Genomic DNA, 23,877 nt, shown 5'->3' with positions numbered 1-23,877 from the left:
AAATTCCCAGCTCAGACTCAGCTGGCACTTCATTAGCTTCGAATGCACTTCGCTCCCTCGCACGGAGCCGGGGCAGCTTTTCGTGTGCGTTCACAATCCCCCTATTCATCCACCCTGAATGCGTTTGGCAATTTGTTAGCTCTACTTAAACAGCGAGCAGGGAAAGGCGACTTTGCGGGTACCGCTCTCTTCCCAGGCTGATGCAAAAGCAAAGCACTGCTGGCGCCAGGAGAGGAAAGCGATGCAAACCGCCGATAAGCAGGGCACTGATTTCACATGCCGAGGGCTGATTCAATTAGTTATGCAATGATTGCTCTGAAATTACAAATCCACTCATGACAGAGAGCGCTGCTTCGTTGCCTTTTCCTGGCTGGTATAAATGGTTTGTATTCTAAATTGAATTTAAAACATTGTGCGTCACGCTGCTGCTAAAATGGGAGCTGCTATTTGAGCGCCGCGAGAGTGGAAAAAGAACTATAGGGTGAGTTACCACCTTTGGAAAGCAAAAGGAGCGACCATACAGGTGACTGATCACAGCGGGGGGAAAACGTAGCCACATGCCACTTATTCATACAAATTTCCTAATTCCCTGGAATTAGGGAGCGCAGCGGGAGCGCGGCGCAAAGCCTCGCAGCCGGGGGCAGGACGCACGGCTGCCGGATCAGAGGGGCGCCCGCACGCCTCGAGCCCAGCCGGAGGCCGTGGCGGTGGCCTCCTAATCGCAGCCCCTTGCAGAAACGCACGTCTTGGCGGAGAGCCTGCAAAACCCGGCGGAGGGGAGGGGGACGCCGTCCGCGGCCTCCGGGGCAGCGGCGCTCTCGCTCCTGGTGCACCCGAGCTCACGCTGCATCACGTTGCCGCCAGCTCCCCGGCCGCGGGCTGCAACGCCGGCTTTTACTGAGCCATCGCAGCCTTCGGACGGGAGCGGGGCTCAGCGCCGCGAGCCGTGGCGCACGGACCCGACGGGGGGGGCCCGCCGCAGCCCCCGCGCTGCTGCCGGAGCGTCAGAACAATTAATTTGTTCCGGTTCTGATTCTAGTCCTTGGGCGACTCATTAGCTCTGGCACAGTTCTGGTTTTCTAAATTTAGGCACTTCTGGCTAATATTAGCTCTCATTCGACCTACGGCCAAGTAGCCGGCTTCGTATTTTTAGAAAATGACGACGTGGTTTTTTTCATTTATTGCATGATGGATGCAAAATGCTTTCAGCATCCTTTGGAAGGGCCGGTGAAACACAGCAGCCGTGTGAGCTCTCCGGCTCGCACTGCCGCCGACGGGACGCGGAGATGCTGCCGGCGGGACATGGAGATGCCGCCGGCCAGCAGGATGCAGAGATGCTGCTGGCCAGACCCTGCTGCCCGAATAGGACCCCGGCGCGGTGACGCACGCGTGGGCACAGCTGCCGCGGGGCCGGAGAGCCTCGTCCAGAGCTGCCGCCCCGCTGGGGGAGCCAAGGGAGCACCTTCCTTCCTTCTTTCCTCCCCGTCCGGAAACCGAGCTAATAAGCAGTTTCATGACTTACCCAAGGGTCACAATAAAAGAAATTGAAGCCTGCTTTCCCCAAACTCCCAGGCCTGTGCTTTCACTTTAGCAAACCTGCTGATGGCTGATACGATATACATATATACACGTATATATTTTTAACATTTCCCCCAGTGCCCATTATTAAAACCAGTCGCCCCACGGCTGCAAAGCCGGGCCGCGCGCCCGGGTCCCGCGGTCGGCGCCTGGCAGGGCGTCTCGCTCCCGACGCGATACGGCAACATTTTCTCCGAACCGAACCGAGCCGTTTCCCCAGCCGCGGGGGCAAGCGGGCAAATAAAGCGAAAGCGGCAGCGCCCGTCCGCCGCGGCCGACCGGGTAGGAAGAAGGAAATGCTTTGTGTTTTCTTTTCTTTCGGGGGAGCGCGAACCTTCCCGAGCCGACTCGAGAAGAGCCGTAAATGCCCCTTCGGAAAGCAATGTCATCGCACAAACTTGTCTCCGCGGCTGATCAACGGGAAATGCTCTTCACGGCTTTCTGCATGCGTGGCAGACAATATCCCCTCATTAATATTTAGTATTTGTTTCAGGGAAATTGATTTTTTTTTTTTCCTTTGCCCGCCATGCGAGGAAGCTGGCTTGTAAATATGCTACATTTTAATTTGCTCAAGCCCCGCTCCGAAACCGAGACTTTGTTCTATTTTGCGCGGTTCCATTTTCACCTCCGGCTCGCCCCAGAGGCGGCAGCGCCCTGGCGAGCGCTTAACCCGGGGGAAGAGTAGCAAACGCGACGTTACCCCTGTGTCACCTGTGGGCACCAGAGGCACAGCATCTGCTAGGAAAAAGCCATTTTTTTCTCCTCAGTTTCCTAGAATCCCTTGTTAAAGCAGAATGACATTCTTCTCCGCCTGTCCCCGCTCGGGTGCCAGAACATGACCTTGCTCCAAGCTATTACATTTATCTAAAAGACAGGGAGGAAATAGATATGCCTGAGTGCCCAGCTCTCACCGAGGCACTTAGGGGAGTTATGCTGAGAGCCGGAAAGGAGAGACAGCGCTGAGCAAAAATAATAGAGCGGGCTGCAACGTAAATGCACATTCGCTGCAGTCCGAGGAGCGCCCGGTCTCGCTGACCTTTGCCAAACGCCAAAGGAGCCATCGTTTCCGGCAGGAGACGAGCCGCGCGCCTGACCCGGCGAGCGGAGCGCGCCGGAGCCCGGCTGCACTCAGGCGAGATGGTTTATCGCTGCAGCCCCGCAGGGCAGAGCCCGCGGCGCCGGCCAAGCTCGAGCGCCGACCGGGGCTGCTGCGGCCGCTCGAGACAAACGTCCGAGCGCTCATGCGCTCCCGGTGGGAAAAGCTCTGCTTTTCTAGGAGACTTCCCGGCTCGGGAGACACGGGCAGGTGCAACCGCGCAGGGACGAGCCTGAGGAGCACCCTGCCATCTCCCGCACGTGGTATTTTAGACCGCAAGGCTGATTTCTCCCTTTCCAAACGCATCGTTGCCCAGCGTGGATGCAGGAAGCCGGAGCACGGGGCTGCTCCCGCAGCTCGCCGGCCCCGGCGGCCGGCACGGGCTTTCCGAAGGCATGTGCAGAAGCGCCCCGGGGACCGGCGTGCCGCTGGCAGCAGGAACATGATTAGCAGGAGCTCTGGGCAGCGAAAGCAGGAGAAAAAGAACAGAACAAACCACGGTTTAATTTGTACAAGCTGGTAATTATAGTTGCTATCTGTCTGAAATCTCTATTGAGTTTATTTAAATATGTTCTCGGCGAAGGCCGTTCAGGCAGGAATTATCAAGGTGTTGCAGCACAGGAGATAATGCCATGCAGTTTTCAGCAGATCGAGGGCTGATTAGGAGGAATTAATTAGCTGCTTAAACTGTGCTCGCCTCGCTGCGGCAATTAGCCGTCACCTCCCCTCGGTCACGTTTGCCACGCGGCGAGCGGCCGGCCCGCGCGAGGGTCCTGGAGGGCAGCCGCGGCTCCCTCGCGCCCGACCCGACGCCCGAAGGACGCCGGCGGGGCTCGAGCCCCGCGAGGCCTGATCCCTCCTACTTTCGCACGGGCGCATCGGCTGGGGCTAACACGGGGCAAAGGATGTCGCCCCTCTTACGGCTTTTAACGGAGCGGTCCCTCATGCATCCTCCCGTCCACCGCCTCTTACGTGCTACGAGCCATCAGTTCTCAGCTGCGCTCCTCCCGCCGCTGCTCGTGCCTGCGCTGGCCTCGGCTGTATTTAATTGCTTCCCGCCCGCGCCGAGGGAAGCAGCCGCGGCTCTGGACTATCCGATCCGGAGACCGTGCTATTTCTCTGAAGGCTTCTCAATGCACGGGCACTCAATTAGAGCAAGGCCTGAGACGGGAACGGAGCACGAAAGCTTTTTAGGGAATGGTTAAAGCTCGGCCAACTTCCATCAGCTTCCAGTCTGCACAATTAACACGCTGCAGGGAGATGAGACGAGACCCGCGCCGCGCTAACGGCTTCGCGCCAGCGACGGCTGAGCCGACGCAGCAGCCACTCTGCCCGCGCGGCTTGCCCAGCGCCTGCGGCGGAGGCGACCGGTCGCAGCAGCGCGGCCGCCGCGAGCGCAGAAGACAGGGCGGCGGGACGCGCGGCCGGGCGCAGACCCGCCGCGAGCCCGAGGCCGAAGGATGCACAGCCGGGGCGGAAAGCGACCGCAGAGAAACCGTGCAGGCGCCGGGTGGGTGCGCGCCGAAGCCCGCCGGGGCTCCCGAGGAGCCGGCCACCTCCGGAGAGGGGCTGCGGCCGTGCCGGGGCCGGACGCTGCGGCTGCGGGAACCCGCCTGCGCCCCTGGGTCGAGAGCCAGCGCGGGGACAGCCGTCGGGGGCTCCCGGCGCCCCCGTCCCGACAGCCCGGGCTCTGACCCGCGTGCCGAGAGCGGGGCGCTTCTGTCGCCCCAGAAGGCTACGCCGGTTAATTTTTTTCACTTTTTCCCCATCCGCGCAATGCAAGTAACAGCTGCCAGCAAGCGTCGGGTGAGCGCAGAGGCTGAACTTGGTCATATCCGCAAACGGCTTTGGGAGTTTCCAAAGGAAGGCATAATTTCAACCCCAGGGAGACTTCTCCGCTGCCTTTCACGGGCTCTGGACGCGGAGCTTTTGTTCCTCGTCCCAGGCAAAGGACAGGGCGGCAGGGCTGCCAACGGGCACGCGGCGCGCGCGGGCGCAAAACAGTTTCGCAGAGGACAAAACCGCAGATTCGCGCGCTATCTTGGTGGAGCAGAAGGTCGGTGAAGCACAAAAGTCTGCACAAAAAAAAAAGCAAACAAAAAGAAACAAGAACAGAGACATGGAGAAAGAAGCAAAAAGCACAGCGGGGGCTTCTCTCCAAAACCACGTTTTCCCCCTGCCCACGAAGACCTGCGGCCTCGCCGTCTCGGCAGGCGCCGGGCCCCCCCGGCCCCGCGCCCGCCCTCCTGCCGCCGCAGCGGGCTCTGCTCAGCGCCGCCGGGTCTGCAGCGGGGCCACGGCGCTGGAAGGAGCCCGCGCGACGCAGCCCGTCGCCGAAAGGAGAGATCGAAGAGGAAGGAGTTAAAGCTGGAGTGCTGCTTCTAGCGACTCTGCGCCGAAGAAGGGCACGTGGCAGGCGAGGCGGGTCAGCGGGAGCCCATCCGAGGGCTTCGCCACGGGGAGAAGACTAAAGTGACTCCGCTTACTGAAAAGTGGAAGGATGAGTATTACAGAAACTGCAGCCTGCCTAAACCACGCAGGAATTTTGCCTTTTTTTTTAAAAAAAAAAAAAAAAAAAAAAGCCCTGCATCCATTGCCAGGGAGAGTAACTGCACTGAACCGGCACAGGTCACCCCAGCTGACGGCCTCGAGCTGGGGAAGCAAAGCAAAGCAAGTAACCAGATCAGGGTTTCGTAAGGACTAGGTACGCTTTACCTCAAAGCAGACCCTTGAGATTACTTCTGCACGAGCCTTTACCTCGAATCCACTCATGATAAACAGCTAGATAATAAATTTCATTTCTCTAATAGTGTTTACGTGATTTGTCCAAGCACCATCTCATTAGCCGGCTGCAATAAAAACAGGCCCCCGCTCAAAGTACACCAAGGCAGTCGGGGTCCGTAAATGTTCCATGAGCCAGATCCTTTCCTCTTCAATAAAAACAAATCCGACATGGAATATGGGCTCGTATTTGCTAGCAATTTCCAACACAAAACGCGAACAGTTTCTCCTCGCGGCAGGGAGCTCATGATTTACGTCAGAAGAGCTGGAAGCTGAAGGTAGGTGATTTCGAGTAACCCGGAACGAGCCACATTAATTAATTTTCCTAGTGGGCTACCTGCGCCTGCCTCCCCTAGACTAAGAAGTAGCAGGGCGATGCGCTCCAGCCACGAGATCAGCTTGGATGGTTGTAACAGACCTTCCTGGCCAACAAAAGCTATGGAAAAAGCATTGGGAGACCTAATGACTTCTCCAGAGCTCAGCACGGGATGTGGAAGGCATTGCTGGGGACGTCCCTGCCAGCTCGCGGCCCTCCAGCCCAGCTCTGAGCCTATAATCTAATAATATAATTTCCTAACAGAGCGGGGAAAGGCATAGACTGTGACTGCCTGAGTATTTGGGGGTTATTCTGGAGCCAAGAGTTGCCAGTTGCTGCCAGAAGAGCTTTTCTGTTGCTGGACAGTGAAACACTTGTGGGATCCTGGACGGTTTCCTTCTCTCATCTCCCACGTTCAGATGACTTGGCCCACAGTCTGCTCCCCGTTGCACGTACTTCCAACCGAACCAAGACGGAAACGCCCAAATCGCATATCTTCACAGGTTTCTTGAAGCTCAAAGCATTTCCCTGATCAAAGCAAGTCTGATTTTGCTCATGCAGTCCTTGCAGCAGGCACCTTCTCCAATCAACTGGAAGCAATCAAAAGCGTGTCGGACGGTCAAGCGCTTTAGATATTCTGCCCACGTCTCATCCTGAATTTGCTTTTTTTCTCCCCGCCTCGTGCTCATATTCATGCAAACACGGAAGAAGCAAAGCTGGGGAGAGGTCCTGACATGTTACACGCGCGCGCGTGCTGTCCTGAAACAGGCCGTCTACCCAGAAGACCCATTTTCAAACAAAGCGATCCAACAATAGCACTGACGATGTTTGAACTGGCATCGATATATAAAGACAGGCTCTTTGCTGCGCCACACTGTCAGCAAGCATTTGGTACAAATGCCACGTTACCAGACAGGGAATGTGGCTCTTTTTTAAAGACTTCCCTTCTATTTTATCGCCTCCACTCTGTTGCGTTATTTCCAAATCAGGCCCTGCTTCTGACAGCTGATTTACAGCACTGAGGTCAAGTCCTTCTGAATTCACCGCAGGCTTCAGCATCTTGGGTTCGGTTTTAAAGGCAGGGACAAAGCTTTCTATCTTTGGTACAAAGCATCCAGCCTGCTTTTCAAAGCTTTCCAATTACCGCTGCGAACCTGCACTCGAAATCACTAACACAGCTGCAAATAAGACCAGGCTGATAAAAACCAGTTATTTTAGCTGGAGTGAAAATGGACAGTCCTCAGCAAACGCATCCTACATAAAAAAATAACTTCTTGCTGGGGTGAGATAAGTCTTCCCTGGTTCCAGGTAGAAGGGGATTGAGGTGATCTGAAGACTCTCACGTTTCTCGATGCCTCCGATCCATTGGAAAGAGATTGTTGTAACGCTACACGGGAGATGTCGGCCAGCTCGGGTGGCCTTTTGCTCTCCCTCATGACCCGTATTTTAGTTGCGGCTCTGAAACACGGGGCTCTCGCCGCACCAGCTCTGCCGCCGCATCCCCGGCAGGCTGGACCGGCGAGGACCCACTCTGCGCTCATCCGGAAATTGGGGCTGGTCGCTCCCATATTTCACGTGGGGCAATTCTTAAAGCAGATGTGGCACGTGGGAGTGGAAATACTTTGGCTCTGTGGCCTTAAAGATTAAATCAGATGTTCCAGCTCTTCCAGTGCACCAAAGTAACGGGAGCTGGGGAGAGCGAAGGGGCCGGGAGGAAGGCTGGGGCTTGCACAAGCATCTCAATGCGCAAACACGCCGGCACACGACCACGTGGCCCCACGCAAAGGAAGGAAAAACAGCCGAACCAGCCCAGTGCCACCTGGGATCTTCGGCTGCATGAGCAGGCTTTCAGAGTCGGGCATCATCTTTGCAGTTTGTTTTCCTTAACAAGTTTGCTTGGATTCCAGCTCTGCCCAGCTCATTAGCCACACAGCCGAATCCGATACTAATTCAGGATCACTCCTATTGCTACAAATAAATAATAAAATTGTCTCCACGCAGGGGTTGTTTTCTTCCTCTCTGCCTCTAATGCAGGTCTGGTAGCATCTCATGTATCCGTTAATGAAGTCCATTATATCCCGAGTTTCTCAGCAAGTAAAAATTACTATCATTAGCCAGCGACTGACGAGAGACAGAAACACCATTTCTACCCTGGCTGGCAATAATAGTACGCCAAGTACGCGTCCCAGCGAGTCGAGCCTTGCTCTCCTGTAATACGGTACCCAATGTTCTTCATTAGCATCCTTCTTTTTAATATAGCAAGACAGCGTCCGGCAGCAGGTCGCAATTACACGCAACAATTAATTCAGGGAGAAACAATGACGGGTGTCGCGCGGGCACATTTTGCAGCGGGGTTGCCAAAAGGTGAAATGGAAGATGATTAGGAACATTTTAAAGCCCTGCCTAAAAACAAAAAGACAACAAGTGCAGGGACGAGGGACAGCACAGCGGGAGGAAACACGAGCGGTTTAATTGCAAACCTCTTGGTAATTTTTGTGCTTAATGGGAAGAAGCACAAAAATTACCTCATTGGCTGTAACATCCGAATGACCAAGACCTGCAGTCTTGGGCCACAACCTCTCGGGGCATTCGCAAACAGCGCACAAAAATGGGTCTGCTTCTCCCAGAGCCGCAGCCGCTCTCTTGCCGCCCTTTTGTGAAATTAGGGTTTAACTCCGTGCAATAAGCCCGCCGGCGGGGACTCCTAACACACCCGTCCTTCTGGACAGCGTGTACTTGCTCTTCGCTCTCCCAAAGGCTCTGACGGGGAGGGGAGGGCCGGGAGGGTGAGAAAAAAATAAATACGCCTTGCAGAACACAAAATGCAGTGGAAACCTAACACCCCTTCACAAAGTAGTGAGAGTTCGCTGGAAAAGAGGCACTCGTCGCATTGGCGGAGCGCAGAATTCGGCTCGAGGGCCGCTGCCTTTCTTGATGTTCAGCTGAAGTTCAAGCTATCGTGTTGCATGTTCCGTGTTAACCTACCCTTGGGAACATTTCCCACGGAGCCGAGGACACGAATGTTTATGATGCTGCTGTCGTCCGAGCGGCCAACAATAGCGAGGGACAATGTGATCTTTATGTAAGACGGGGAGTCGCGCGCCCTGTTCTCCCGGCCTCGGGGATGAGATGTTCAAACCCGGCGGCACAACAAGCGGGACGCTGGCTCAGGGAAGTCTTGTTGCGCTTCTTTGGGAAGGGGATGTAGCAATAACTGCGGGCATTTAATCTTTTAGCCAGCGCTTCATACTTCTACTGGGCTGCCAAGATCAGTCTAAGCCCGAGTGGGCGTGCGAAGCTGCCAACCAGACCAACGTGCAAAGCAAAATAAAACCAGCAATAAGAGTCTGAAGGGTTAAATACAGTAGTCAAACCCCTTGGGGCTTGTTGGTGTTAAAAAAGGGGTTTCTGGGGATGTTTATGGGAGGTGCCAGGTGTAACAATGTGCCCTTATTTGTTTGTTCAGTGCAAGAAACATAACCCAGAAGTCAAGCAAGTAACTAGTCGTCTCCCAGACGGGTGACCCGAGTGCGAGGGAGCTCCTGCCCCCTCCGAAGCCCGAAAGTTCAATGCGAAGGGAAGCGCGTGCAAGCTCCGTGCACATGCCCAAGCCCGTTTACGGTCCTTCACTCCACTCATTTTCACCGGAGGAGCATGAAGAGGTGTTCACTATAGCGGAGCATGGCAGAGCCTGGAGACTGCCGGGGCTTTGGAGCCGTGCCGGGCTCAGCGAGCCCCGCGCGCACGCTGCGGACCCCACGCATTGCCATCGAGGACGCTCGCAACGAGCCTGCGGCATCTGCACGGGGACCGATGCTGCCGGCCTGCTACTGCTGCCGGCTGCAGGCAGCAAAGCGACGAGCTCCAGTCACTGGTCAGGCAACGCACTCGCTGCGGCGTCCGAGCGCATCCGACTCTGGAAAATGATTTCGGGAAAATGATTGCAAGACAAAAGTTTTGCAATGAGACTAACTCAGTTCTGCCTCCAGCCTTGGGAATCGAATGAGTAACTCTGCAGTCATTAAAACAATGTCCTGATAAAAATAAACAGGAAAGGGTTCTCAATAGGAATGCTTCGCAGTTAAAAATATTATATGTTATCTGTGTTTCTTAGTATGAACAGCCATGCTTGCCCCAAGGTGATGCGATCTGGTCTGAATACCAGGGCTCCTCTCCGGTTACGGATGTACGTTGTAGCTGCGCTCGCCTCGGCCGTGGGAGGTGGAACAACACATCTCTTTATGCCTGACATGGTCAGCGCACATTGCAATGATCTGGGTGGCTTTTGGGTCCCTCCTGCTTAAGCAAGAATCTTCCACACACACACAAAAAAAAAAAAAAAGACAAAAAAGGACAAAGACTCCCACCCAGCAGCACTGACGAGGAAGAAGCTCAACTTTGTCTCCCCCAAAGCGGTCTTCTACAGCAAAGGAGAGGCTCAAGGCAGAGGCAGTCACACTAACATACCGAATGGCTCCTTGTCCCATGCTACTGCCAACAGGGAAGGGGTCCGGCCTTGCCTGTCCGCAGGTGAGGAGGACGAGGATGGTTCCTCCATGCTCCTGGAGGAGGATCGACCCGCTGCCTGTTTGCAGGGAACACCTCAGAAAAGACCCTTGGAGAGGTATCTGCTCCTGGAAGAGGGGAGAACTATTTTCCTCATGTTTGGCTTGGCAGGAGGATCTTGTAGGCTGTGAATAAAGTCACCACGGGTGAGACCCATGAGAGCCACGTGCCCCAGGCACAGACGGTGCTGGGGAAGGGGCCGACCGCAGCACACATTAGCGCCAGGCAGGAGATCCCGGCCCTGGAGAAAGGGCAGGTGGGGAGAAAAATAGCAGAAGGAGTACTCTAAAGGGTCATCAGAGCTGCACTGACTTTTTCCTTCCCTCAAAATGTCTTTTGTGCTTTTATGGCAGGGAGCTGGTACAATTACAGCTTCTTTTGTGAGAGAAGCACAAACCAGATAATGAGCAACCCTCCCACCGAACAAAGGAGGCGAGGAAGGTGTTGGGCGAACCCTGACGGCCAGGCTCTCCCCCAAAGCAGATCGCAGAGAAAATTGCTAAAACCTATCTCCATTTCACCCACTCAAGGGTATTAGCTGCTCACGGTCTGCTTTTCTTCCAAAAAGTACAAAAAGGATCACACCAAAAATGACTGTGCCTACACAAATTACGAGTGAAAACTCTTCAGCGAGACAAAGCAGCCGCTCACACGCCGGGACCCGTGGAGCGAGCCCACGGCTGCATCATCCCTGGCCTGGAGGAGGAAGCAGAGGGAGCAAAAAAGATTTTGCAAGAGGGAAAAAAAAAAGCAAGAAACTTCCAGACCCAGACAACTGGGATTCGTGACTGCAGTGATGCACAGGAAAATCAAGAGCTGCGGTCAGCCTTCCTCTCACTGACCCCCAACCTTTGCTGGGGGATTAGGAGAGTTTAACGAAGCCACACGCAGGCGTGCAAGCCTGGGACTTCCAGCCTGTATCCGCAGCTGATGTCCTCCACCAACACAACACAACACACCAGCTTCCAAAAACGTAGCTTCCCCCAGGGCTAGGGCTTAGGGTTTTAAAACCTTAGAGGGAATGCCTTACAACGGGAGGTGCCAGGGCGCCTGCGGGGACAGCAGATACCCGTCCGCTTTAACCGGGACGAGGTTCCCCACGGGCTTCAGGAACCGGCGCCCAGCAAAGGCTGCCGTGATCAGGCTCCTGCACTATGTCGTTTCGCACTCGAGACAGCAGGGATGTGGGATAGCCTTGCCAAGTGCCGTTTGCAGCTACTTATGTCATCGGGGACGCAATATAGGAGGAAGAGAAAAGGAGGGCTGCATCTACTTTTCTAGCCATTTTCTGTCGCCACTCGAGCACCTGGGAATAAATGCCTCTTTGGAGCTCACCAAGGGGGAAGAAAACTAGAGAAAATGAGGAAAAATATATTCTCGCCCCCCGTTTTACCAGGCAAGGGGAAGGGAGAGAAATGTGCAGTTTGCTGTTGCAGTGGCTCCCGTTTCCAATTCCAGCGCTCACAAAACGGCTCATCCTCGGTGCTAGCGGGGCCGGTCGGGAGGGGGCTGCCCTGCGGGAATCGGAGAGGTGACCGCTCAGGCGGTCACCCGCAAGCACTTCCGTGCAAGGTCTTCTGCACTGACACCGCAGTAAACCCTCTGCAGTTACTTGGGGGGGATCAACGTCCCTGCTGCCCCGGCTAGTAACGGAGCTCTCTTTTAGCAAGAGTCCTTGGAGAGCAATGAGCCCGCTGAAGCAGGGCATACAAGGAAAAAAATCGCGCTGGAGGCGCGCTGAAGCACGCTTGAACTCAGGCTCAAAGAGCAAAACATCCACCCGTTTGCGTCCACTCATTTCCCCGGCGAACAGCCATCGCAGGCGAGCAACGGCTGTGGGAACGAACCCAGCGTTGCCGGCGGTGGCCGGCTCCGGAGCGAGAGGTCTTGGACGCATCTGCCTGCCTGCAGCACGCAGAGCCCATCCGCACCTGCAGACCCTGCCCAGGAGCGGACACCCGGCCAACCGGAAAATGAAGCGGGTTTTAAACGGCAAACCGGGCTGAGGATGCTGGGGGTGAGCTTTCAGGTCGGTACCCGGGCGCTCGCTCTCGTCACCTCCCGGCTCTGCGCCCATCCCAGGAATGCCCAGCGCCGCCCTCAGCCCCGCGAAATCTCCGGCGCGCAGGAGAAGCAATTCCCACGTGCCGAAACCGGACCCGGGTCTCCGTGCACGGGGCTATTGCAGGCTAACCTGAGCCCCACTCCCCGGCTTCGTCAAAGCAGCCTGTTTTTGGGACATCGCATCCTCCGGGGAATCGGGCAGGCTTCTGCGAAACGCTCTGCCCCGCGGCACGGCCGGAAAAGGCAGCGCGGGCGTCTGTGACTGCGGCACTGGCGGGCCGGCAGCCCAGCAGCAGCCCGGTCTTAACCCCGCAGGAAGCCGCTGCCTTCTCCCCTCTTAGAGGCGCAAACGCTGCCAAAGTCCAAGGCGGCCTGGGAGGCCCCCGCCGGCTCCCCACCGTCCCGGTCTAGGTAAAGAATAATACTTCCTTTTTTCCCTCCAGTCGCGTTTTCACCTTGTCCTGTGGGATGTAATTGCAATTTTATAGATTGGCAGCTTTGAGCAGCACCTCGTCAGCTGCGGAAAGCGTTCAGCAGCAGCAGGCAGGACAGGGGAGGAGGAGGACAGCGAGGAAAGGGCCTCTCACTGCTTCTAGGGCCTATAAATAACCCTCCAATGCATATGAAAACAAGGCTCTTCGCCTAAATGTATTTTTTCATCCTTTGTGCATGTGCTAACTTACTACAGCAGGGCTGCTGGCAGCCCGCACGTTATTTTTGAATCATAACTACAAAAAGACTGGTATGTGTAACAAATGCACCGGGTTTCTACACAAGCTAAAGCTAAAAGAAAAAAAAAAAAAGGGGGGGGGCTGCTCGTTGGGTCAGTCGGGCCGTGACTCGGCCGCCCCAGCACGTTGCAGGGGCAGGACCGGCGCGCGGCGGCCGGGCACCCGCTCGAACCGTTACCGCCGCGCCGCCGGCAGCCCGGAGGACCGAGACCCTCCCGCGCTCGACACACGGATGACTTGCACCCTCTCCAGCGCTTCCAGCCCTGCGGTGGCCCTGTTTGCCGGCGGAGGGCTGCAGACACCGACGCGCCCAGCCGGGAGGCTGCACGGAAGAGGGAGCCGGGCTTCGGACGAAGGCCGCGGCTCTTCCTCCGGGCGCCGGCGCTGCTAACCCCCGTCCAGCAGGCTGGAGGAGCTGACCCAGTTTCGGTGCCTGTTACGCGGATCGCAGCGGCGCGTACACGCTGGATGGCTAAATTTAGCAGCCCAGCAGGTGTGCCCGGCCAAAGGACGTTCGACTCACGGCAATCAAAATCCCGGGGCGTCTGTGTCATGAGTTGGCGCAGACCGCCGACGCCAAACGCTCCCGACGCGTGTCACAGCGTCGCTCGGGAGCCCTCGCGGGAAGCGGCACCGCGTCGCTCAGAACAAAATTGCCAGGAAATTCTGTTTGGGGTGGGGGAAGAAAAAACAAAGCCAAACCTTGCTCTTTCGCAGGTTTGGTAGGAAAGGAAAACAGCTATCGCTGCCTGCTAGAGAGCCCAATTACGAATAATGCGCGTCCTCCGCCAGCACAAAGGATGAAACGCATCAGAGCCGCTGGTGACATTTTAAAACCAGAGATGTAAGAAAGGACGCGAGCCTCTGTCGCAAGCCCGGATTTACCCCGGTGAAAAACGCTTTCTCCAGGCAATTGCCTTACGGCGCAGCTTTAAGCCCTGCTATTGATCTAGCACCTGTTATCGGCAGCTAATCACCATCGCTGCGCTGTGCTTTCTACAGCAGCACCTAAAGCACTTTGCAAAAGACAGCTGAAGGCTGTTCTCCTGCTTTTGCCAGCAGCTGCCCTCTTGATTTGCACGAGAACCCCAAAACTCACAGACGTGCCAAAGTTTAAGGCCAAAAGAGACCATCGCACCACTTAGCCTGACCCGCTCCTGGCACAGCCCTCGAAATCTCAGCTAATTGCTCTGTGCTGAACGCCACGAGTTGTGTGCAGCTGCCCACGCCGCGGATACTGCTGCCACCGCGCAGCCTTATTCGGCCTTACTCAGCCCGTTCGCCCCGCGGCGCTGCCTGCTGCCTCCAGCCCCGGCTCTCGTCTGGCTGCCGCATTAAAAAGCCATTTCGTGCCCTGCAATTTCCTTTCCCCGGGGGCGCTGTTAAGGCACCGCAGTCGAGCCCCCTTCCGCTCTTTCCCTCGGTAAGACAAAGGGAGCTGCCGAAATCTCCCAGCGCAGGACACTTCCCCCAGCCCCCAGCAGGCTCCTCGGGGCTCGGCTCCCGGAGGGCTGAACCCCCCTCGCCCCCCAGCTCCCCGGCGGTTCCCCCCGGCCGCTTTGGGACCAGCCACCTTCCCCCGAGTTTAGCAAGAAGTGGTCAGAGGTAGGTGAAATCGGGCTGCCGGCGTCTGCAAGCTTCCCTCCGAGAGCTTCTCATCCACTTGGCAGATCTCTGCAGCCTCCGAAGGAGGAGGAAAGGAAGGGAAATTAAAAATAAATGGACCAAGAGATGCACATCCATCAGGAGGCAGGCTTTGTCAGCCCAAGCGCCTGGGGAGCTGCTTCTTAATCAAAACCTCATGGTGTTTAAACGCTTGACAGCAGCCTAGAACGGAGACCAGGTCACCCCGAGCTGGAAAAGCAGCAACCTTGAAGCATAAAGTCACGTTGGTCGGATGGGGGTCTACGGGGGTCTGTTTGCTCTCAAAGCTAAGTCTGCTTTCATGCTAAGTTGCACTAATGCCATTCCTAGACTTTAAATCTGCAGCGCCTGCAAGACGCCGGGGCGTTTGGGGGGGTTCACCGGAGGTGACGGGAAGAGCGAGCCCTCGTCGGGCAATCGGAGACGTGACATTTCTAAATCGGTCCGTGACGCCAGTCGTAAATTTTTAAGAGCTTCCAATCAAGGGAAGGAGGGATGAGTTACGTCCTCCCCGCTTAAATCCACTTGCGTGGTGACGGACGTCAGACTACCTGCCTCTCCCTTACGCCGCTCGCTGTTTTATCACTGCGACAGCGTTAGAAACCTTCAAAAATTCTAGTTTAGAAACTCCCCGTGCGGCAAGGCTCAGCGCGCTCCCTAAGGACGCCGGCATGCAGTTATCCGGGGCTTAAAACGTTTGTCCCCTACGAGTTGTTTAATATCTTCCTTGCCCGCGCCCGGCACCGCACGGGAATGCAGAGACAACGGATGAGGAGGAGAAATCAGAGAAGGAAAAGGAAAAAAAGGAGGAGAACAGCGTGGGAACACGTCCAAGCCGTGCCAAGGACTACGTCACCCGGGGGCCAGGCGGGGAGGAGCTGGCTCCAAACCCGCACGGCCTCGCGCACCGTCCCCGGCCGCCGAGCGGGAAGGGAAGAGCCGGCGCAGCCCGGCCGCGGGCCGAGCCGGGCTCGGCGGGGGGGACGCGGGGCGACGCCGGGGGGATGCTCGCGGCACCCCCCGGCGCTCGCCTGCAGGGAGGGGAGCAGGGAGACATCAAGCCACTGAACTGGGCCAATGCATCGCCACCTCCTCCTCCCCAAATCAGGCGTTTCACGCGCAGGAGGGGTTTCGACCAGCCCTCGGCACTATTTATTCCGCGCGGAGAGCCGAGGGTGCTCTGGGCACGGCACAGAAAACCAGAGTCCTTGCGCCGAGGCGCTTGCAAGCCCGGACAAAGTAATTCAGAGGCAGAGATGATCTCAGCTGCTGGGAAGGAAATCAAAGAGCAAAAGACACAGGGAGGCTGCGCAGGGATTTAAAGAGAGAAAAGCTGGTGGCATGGTGCAAGCAGGGGACACTGCTCACACGGAAAGGACTGGAGGAGGGAACGGAAGCAGGTTAGGGAAAATCCAGGGATGGCTGGGGCCAGTCCTGCTAAAACGCACCGGACAGCGGGGGCTCGCTCAGGGCTGCCGGCCCCTCGGCACGGGCGCAAGAGCCTTCGAGCCGTGCCTGGTGCACGCCGCACGCCGGGAGCGGCGGAGCCGGGGATGCTCTGGGGGGCCCGGGCGGTGCAGGCGCAGCGGGAGGCATGTGGATCGCGGGAGCCATCCAGCCCTTTGCAGCTGGGGAAACATCTCGACGCACGCTAACCTCTCCAGAGCTTTTAATTTTAACGCAACTCGCTCAGGCTCCTCATGGCAAACCCACCCGGAGCTGCTCCCCGGCGCAGCCCGGCGCGTTTTGCTTGCAGTGCCACCTGCCGCCAAAGGCAAAGCTCTCCAGGCGCCGCGAGGGGACAGACACAACCCAGAGCAATGAACTTCCTGCTGTTACATCAGCTTTCCCTGTCCTTTAACGGCAGCCAAACTCTTGATCCAAAATGCCATGCCATTTCCCAAGCTGCAGGCATCCCATGAGTCACAGGCGTAGCAGCAGGCGCCAATAAAGTACTTTTTTCTTTCTCTTTCATGCAGTTCCTCACCGAAGCCGGTCTCTTCCCCCAGAGACCACATCCTGAATCTTCTCGTCCGTCGATTCTGCATGCTAAATGACGACTCCGCGGCATATTCTAGCTCGCGTTTCAGACGCTGTGAGACTTTTTAATAAGGCGTTGCAGGAAAAATTAGGGAGGCTGCAACAAAGAACTGCGGCGGAGGTTTCCGAAGCGACTCACGGCTCGGCGAGCCTCGCTTTTCCAAAGCCCAGCGCGACACAATCTCGAGAGCCCCCGCGCTCGGAGAGCGCCGAGAAAATAAGGGCTTTTTAAAGGAGACTCCCCCCGGGCGAAAACCACCGCGGGGAAGCTTGGCAGGAAAACGTAGGTGAGACGACATCCCGTTTCCTCGAGCGCTTAAAGGAGAAGGTTTCGCCCCCGGCCCCCGGCGGCGCTCCCGAGGAGTCGTCCTGCCCTTCGGCTACCAGACCGGCCGCTCTGGGCTCCCCGCTCGGCGCATCGCCTCCGCGGCGCTTGCAAAACCGGGGCCGGCAACGACTCCCGCTGCTCTTGCAAGGACGGACGAAGCCAAGCCATCGAGGGGAGCGGGGCGTTTTCGGCTGCGGGCTCCCGGCACGCAGGCGCAGCCCGGCTCGGCGACGTTTCTTCGGCTTTACCGTCGCCGACCGCTTTCGTTCGCTGTATCCGCGCGCGCCCCCCCACCAGCCGAGCCCAGCGCTCCCCCAGCCACGTTCCCGACAGGAGCCCTCGCTCCCCGTCCAGCCCAGTGCTCGCAGAGCGATCAGCGCCCGCGCCGGACCCCAGGAGCGTTTCGCCCAGGCAGGAGGAGGGGATGCCCGGGGCGGCCGGTGCGCGGGCTGCTCTTACCACGTTCCAGAAGAGCGGGTTGAAGGCGATGCTGAGGACGGCCGCAGCGAAGCACGAGTCGGTCACGTCCACGTAGCCCAACAGCCGCGCCATGGCTCTCACGTCCACCTGGCAGGGGGAGAGCGAGTTACCGGGGTTGGGGGGGGGGGGTTTGCGGGTGATGCCAGGGGAACCGGCCCTTGCACCCCAGCGCTTCTCAGATGCAAAGCATCGGTCGCGGCGCGACGCCGGACGAAGCTTCGAGCGGCCCCAAGGAACGCGGCTCGCAAAGCTCCGCCAAGGACGCAAAGCCCGAAAAAGGGACGGGGGTCTCCCCCTGGCGCCGGCTCTCACATTCCCCCAACGGCAGCAAATCCCAGACGCGCTGGGGACCCCGTCCGGCCCATGGGGGTTTTGGCCACGTCCCAAGCGGGCTCAGAAGGCCGGGCAGAGCAGAGGACGGGCACCACCGCCGCGGCGCAGCCGGGCGAGCCAAGCGGGTTGGCAAGCCCCAGGAAGGGCAGCACCGTCCCCGGGTCCCCGGGGACGGACGGCTGCCTCCGGCACGCTGGCCCGCGCGGAAACGCCAAGCAACGAGCCTCCAACTCTCCTTCCATAAAGTAAGGCCAACGCAAGCCCGCCCCGCGGCGTGGGGGCACGCGTTTGCGTCGTAAAAAGCTGCGGAAGACTCCTCTGTCTTGCTTAACAAAAGGAAACAAAATGCCTTAAAGTTTGCTCCCCCACCCGCCTTTTTTTGCTTTGAAGAAAGAGACATTTTTCCCAGGACAGCTCCCTGGCAGCGTCAGCATTTTTTCCGTGCAATAAGCCACGCTGCTTCTCTCTCCCTGCAGTGCTATTTGGATGAAAAACAGCCAACACTGGCTTTTTTTTTTTTTTTTTTGCCAGAAACTTTGAAAACAAAAGACAAAATAGCCCAGCCCGAGCCCTCCCCCCGCTTGAATCCAAACCAAGACAACTCTGAGACGTGGAAAGTTTCTGCTTCCCAAACACAGCTGTGTTTGCAAGGCCTTCGGGTGCCAGGGGACAGGAAGGGCCGTCCCCAGCGGCGGCGGAGCGGCCTCTTCTCGCAAAGGTGCCGGCTTCGCCTCGCCCGGCCGGGAGCGAAATCCCGACCGGCTCCGCGCAGGAGCGCCCAGAGCCACAGGGAAACTGCGGAGAGGGGCCCGTAAGGCTGGTGCCTCTCGCGGCCGAGAGCAGGGGTCCCGGGCACTGCTCCCGCGCTTGCAGCGCCGGCGGGGGTCTCGTTTCGCAGAGATGCTCGCCGCCGCCGCGCAAAGCGCAAGAGCGGAGCGCGGGCACACGGGGGGGATCCGCGCACGGGTTCGCGTGCTGCCTTTAAACTGCCCCAATTCCCCAGGGCACCTCCATCCGAGCCCTGGGGATGCAGGCACGGCGAGGAGCGACGGGTGCAGCCCCAGGGGCTGGACCGGGACCCGTCGGCTGTGCAGGGCCGGAGTAAATTAAGTTCATCCTAAGAGCCGTCCCATGGGAAACGGTCCATGCCCGTCCTCCAAAGCCTCTCCTCCCCTCCTTGCAGCGCCGAGCATCCCTCGGCGATCCGGCCTCGTCCCGTCAAACGGAGACCGAGCTGCCAAGCCGTGCCCCAGGCGCCGAGGAAGCCGTTCACGGCGGGGCCGGACTGTCTGGTCCCGCTTCAATTGCGGAGCGCACGGGACCAGGACAGCTTCTCTCCTCTCGCCGCGTACGGCGCTGAGCACGCCACCAGCACGGGCTGAACAAAAGCTTCTTGACCTACTAACTGCTGGCTGGCAGCATCATTAACATTGCACTCACCTTCTTTTCTCCTCCTGAACAACCAAATTTGCTGCTGCCAGCGGGAAGCAGATTGGCCTGTGCCGAGGATGTGCTTTTAGGGATAAAAAGGGAGCCCATTAGGATGAGCTGTCTCTGCAAGGTGCTGAGACAACCATGTAACGAGCACAGAACATCCAACTTTGCCCCCTCCTCCCCGACGGCAATGAATAGCTGCATCCGACAGCTCCGAGAGGATCCTGACGGCAAACAAGCTGCTGGCTCGGCCGCCGGCACGGCCCCGGAATCGGGGCCGGGTGAGACGTGGGCGGGCGCCCGGGTCGGACGGCGCCAGCGCCCGCGGGATCTGCTCCCTGCCGCGCGGCCGGAGCGGGGCCGGGGGCGGCGAAGGAGCTTGGGGGGCCGCTGGGCACGCGAGGCGCGAGCAGAGCCGGCGGCACCACGTACGCGCCGGCTCCGAGCATCCCTCCGGGAGCCGCGGCGCCGGGCCACGGGGTTACGTGGCACCGAGCAGCTCCGGGCGGCCACATTTGGCCTCACTTAGCGGCTCAGCGCCAGGGCGAGGAGGAAGGGATGGGGAAGGATGCAGGCTGCCGGGCTGGGCAGAGAGCCAGGCAGCCCCGGGGCACGCCAGCGTCGATGGGCAGAGGTGGCACGGCAAAGGATGCTGCCTTTTCCAGGGGAAGGCCAGCTCCAGCAAGGCTGGAGACCCACTGAGCTGCTGGAGACTTTTCCCACGGCTCCGCTGCGGGGTTACCGCCGTCTCCCGCGCGCCTGAGCTCTCCTTCGCTTTCCCCGCAGCCGTCGGCCCCCCCCCCCCGTTTCCCACGTGCCCCACGGGCCAGCACGCTGGCAAGAGCCAGGGGAAGCGAGCTGCAGCGGGAGGCCGCGGCGCACCCGGCCGCGGCTACCTCGCTCCGAGCCGCTGCGTTCCCAAGCGCTTCTAAGACAATAGGAGCTAAAATACCCCAGTCCTGGAAGAGAGCAGCGCAACTCCGCTGACATTCACGGCGTCGCACCTGGGCTGCTCCCCCCGGGAGCCGTCTGGCCCAAAGCACTTGGTTAAATATTGGAACTGGCATTTGGAAAGGTCACAGAAACAAAGTGGGAAACACCGGGTCCCGGGCCACGGAGCCAAGTGGCAACGTCCCGGGGTGAGCTCGTCCCCGGGTCGGGAGAGACCTCGCAGGCACCCGCTGCCGCCGGACCGGGCGCAGCCCCAGCCCGCGGGCGCCTCTCCGCAGCACTCGCCGACACCGTCCCCCCGGTTTGGGTGAGCCCCGCTCATCGCTCTCCCCCCCGGCCCCCAGCAAGCGGGGTCCTCGGCCTCCGATGCGCAGCACCTGCACGGGCGCTCGCATCGGCGCGGCCCAGGCCCCCTGCCAGGGCACCCCCGGACCGCGCCGGGGGGAACCCGCTGCCGCCCTGCAAGACCCGGCAACGGCGCGAGGGCGATTTTTTGCCCCCGGGAAGGGTGATTTTCCAGCTGGGCCCGAAAGCCTCCCCTGCTTGAGCTGCGCTAAAGATGGGGGGGGGTCGGGGGGGGGTCGCGAGCAGCTGAGCTGGGACTTGCAAGGCGGAGGCCAGGCCACCGCGGCCGCCGCGCTAGACGCCGTTTCCCCTCCCTTCCCCCCCCCCCCCGCCGCCGCCGCTCCGCGCGCACCCTCGCGGCAGCCCCGACGCCCCGGCGAGGGGCGCCCGCCGCGCTCCGCCCCGCGCTCCGCCGATACCTTGCTATAATCCAAATCACTCAGGCCCCCGCAGCAGTCCCTGGGGAAGGGCGAAGCATCTCCCAGCGGCATGCGGGGCTCGGCCGCCCGGCCGGCCGCCGGGCCCCAACCTCCCCCTGCGGCGGCGGCGGGCTGGGGGCGGGGGGAGGCCGGGGACCCCCTCGGGGGCAGCGGCGCGGCCCCCACCGCCAGCCCGCGCCGCGCTTCCTGCTCGGCTTTGACACCCGCGGCGGCAGGGCAATCATGGGAAATGTAGTTTCCTCGGCTTCCCTCCTCCCCCCCCCTCCACCCCCCCCCGGCTCGACGGCGGACGACCAGCCCCGGCGGCGGCGGCGGCGGCGGCGGCGGCGGGACCCCCCCGGGCTCGGCGGGGCGCGGGGCGCCGGCAGCGGGACGCGCACTGACCTCGGCGGCCGCCGGCAGCTCCGGCGCGGCGGGCGGCGAGCGTCTGGTGGGGCCGCCGCTGCCCCGGACTTTGCCCTGCGCCCGCCGTGTTGGCCCGGGTGAAGCAACCGGCCCCGGGTTGGGGCGGGGGGGTGTGGGGGGGGGGCTCGGAAGCCTCCCGGAGACCCTGCTTCCCCCACCGCCGCCGGGGGCTTGGCTCGGGGCAGGCCCGGTTTTCTTCCAGCTTGCAAGGCTGCAATAGGAAATGAAAGAGGGAAGAGAGCGTGCAAGGCGGAGAGATACCCAGAGCTGCTGAAATTAAACGCTGCATGCCCAATATTGCTTCTTTGCAGGGTAAAATTTAAAGCCATCGAGTCTGCGTGTGTTTTAAGGAGAATTCATTGTGCCCTGTTCTCTGCAGCAGCCGTAGTATTTTTGTTTTCTTTGTTATTCCTTCTCTTGAGTCCTCTTTTAGGATGTTTCCGGTTGATGCAGCCCCAGACTGTGCCTGTGTATGGACAACAGGTAGCCTGGTCCTCGCAGGCCTCTAATGCTCCCTAGGTGTCCCCTCAATTTTTGCAGACCTTTGGTTGAGGGGCAATAAGAAGGTGTTTGATGTGCAGGAATCCTCGTGGATGAGCTGCAACAGTCCTGCAGCAGCAGGAGCCATGCAACGGGAATAGCATGACCCCCCCCGGACCCGCAAGGCTGCCAGGGATGGGGCTGGCAGAGGCTCAGATTTGGGCTTGCAGGCCGAGCTCTGCCTGGTTCACAGCCGGACCCGGCTGCGGTTGTGGCAAGGAGAAGGCTCAGTCCGTGCTCCCGGGTGGCACCACGTTGATGCTCGACGACCTGCTCCTCCTGCCCCGCCGCAGCCTCAGTCTGTCTCAGGCTCTGCTCTTGCGTTGCCCGCTGAGCGGGACGGGTTTTGTAACATGATTATCGAGGACACCGTGCCAGGACTGGCGAGGTCCCCACAGGGCTCCCAGCGGTGTCACGGGAGCGGTGGCAGGGAAGAGAAGGGATGTCTGCACCTCCCGCTCCCGTCCCAGCAGGCACAGGCGGCCTGCGTGAGCGACGGCTCCCGCGGCCTCCTCCGAGCGTGTGCTCTACGAGACACCGGACAGCAGGAAAACGGGTTTCGTGAGCTCTGCCGCTCCCAGCCCCGTCACCGCACCGAAGCATCCTCACCTCCCCGCTTGCAGGATCGGCCCCTGCTTCGGGCGCTCACGTGGGGCCAGACCTGATCGTGGCCGGCGCCTACAAACACCTCCGCAGCACGGATTGCAACCCGGGGCCCGTCGGGGGTGAGGTGCAGGCGGCGGCGCCGTGGGTGGGAGCTGCCGTCCCCCGGACGGATTATCTCCAAGTGGTTCCAGCCTTTTATCTCTTGCGCTGGATAATTTTGCTGTGCGGAGCGTGCACTTATCGCCTCTGCAATCTCCCAAGGCGGTGCGCGGGAGCAGATGGGAGGATGTTGTTTAGTGTGCAAGTCCCACCAGCTGGGTCCTGGTGGCAGAGGGGAGGCCGACGGGAACCGAGCGGGGAAAGCAACGGCGGCAGCGGCGGGAGAGGAGGAAACGTCCCCCGGAGATGGCGTCAGCCGGCAGGGACCCTCTCCCAGCCGCCTCGCCGCTGCAAGCGGAGGATGTCGGGCCTGTGCGGGCCGTCACTTACTGGCTGTGCTAGGACCCCGTTCCTGCTGCCCATTCCCCCATTCGGGGACCATTTCCCCCGCAGCAAGGAAGGGGGCTGTTTGCCACAGCGGGGCCCTGCTGCATGCTAGCCTTCATCCCACCTCTCGGAAACATCTGGGCAGCTGCGAAGGAGACAGAGTGGGCTTTTTGCAGGACTGGATTTTTCTTTGTCTCCCCCTTCGCCCCCTTCTCCCTGCAGCGTGCCTTTTATCTGCCGCTCCTTTCCCGAGGGCCGAGCTAAGGAAGAGGGCATTTGCCCTCGGCTTTCCCAAGTCCATTCTTGGCTTGAACCCTCACAGTGGCATTTTAGGTCCTATCCCAGCCCCAAGGGGTCACCAGTGGAAGTGGAGTTGCAAATGCCTGCGTGGGCAGGAAGCATTTAAACCAAATCATTCCTAACCGCGGTGATGAGCCGTGCTGTCAGAGGGAGGAGAGCAAGCCGGCTCGCCGCTCGGCTGCGCTTAACGGTGCGCAGGATGGGACGGTCGCCTGGGCTAACGCTGGCATCAGCCACAGCTGCAGCAGAGGGTTTTCCATGCGTTTGACACATGCTCATCACACGCAGCTCAGCAACGCACATGTGCATTGGTCCTGCAAAGCACCGTCGCTGTCATCAGATGTTGCAGAGCCTCCTCGGCTCGCCCTTTGCTCAGGAGCGTGTTCCCAGGAGCACGGGGAGACCTGGAGGAG

At 59.6% G+C, this 23,877-nt stretch overlaps 1 protein-coding gene and 1 long non-coding RNA gene across 9 annotated transcripts in view; both read right to left on the bottom strand.

Moving 5' to 3' along the window:
* PEMT (phosphatidylethanolamine N-methyltransferase) overlaps window positions 1–21,705 on the bottom strand; it is a 39,799-nt gene extending 18,094 nt beyond the window's left edge. For 2 of the 8 annotated variants that reach the window (XM_068909208.1, XM_068909207.1), the window contains exons 1-3: window positions 20,344–20,670; window positions 19,398–19,470; window positions 17,604–17,711 (exon numbers count right to left, since the gene is read on the bottom strand). In XM_068909208.1, coding sequence (XP_068765309.1) covers window positions 17,604–17,711; window positions 19,398–19,470; window positions 20,344–20,381 — 219 coding nt within the window. In that variant the 5' untranslated portion in view covers window positions 20,382–20,670. Of the gene's footprint in view, window positions 1–17,603; window positions 17,712–19,397; window positions 19,512–20,343; window positions 20,671–21,106; window positions 21,314–21,511 lie in introns of those variants that run through there. The other 6 variants (XM_068909214.1, XM_068909213.1, XM_068909210.1 and 3 more) reach the window with 6 other exon arrangements.
* Window positions 3,161–10,889, bottom strand: LOC138061125 (uncharacterized). The gene is made up of 2 exons (XR_011134772.1): window positions 10,239–10,889; window positions 3,161–4,749 (listed from the first exon to the last, which is right to left on the bottom strand). It is a non-coding gene; the product is annotated as an uncharacterized lncRNA (long non-coding RNA).
* Window positions 21,706–23,877: the final 2,172 nt, after the last annotated feature.

The sequence above is a fragment of the Struthio camelus genome, chromosome 15 (genome assembly GCF_040807025.1).
Source record: "Struthio camelus isolate bStrCam1 chromosome 15, bStrCam1.hap1, whole genome shotgun sequence".
NCBI classification, from domain to species: Eukaryota; Metazoa; Chordata; class Aves; order Struthioniformes; family Struthionidae; genus Struthio; species Struthio camelus.
Note: the sequence above shows the minus strand (reverse complement) of the source record. Positions and strands in the feature narration are given on the sequence as shown.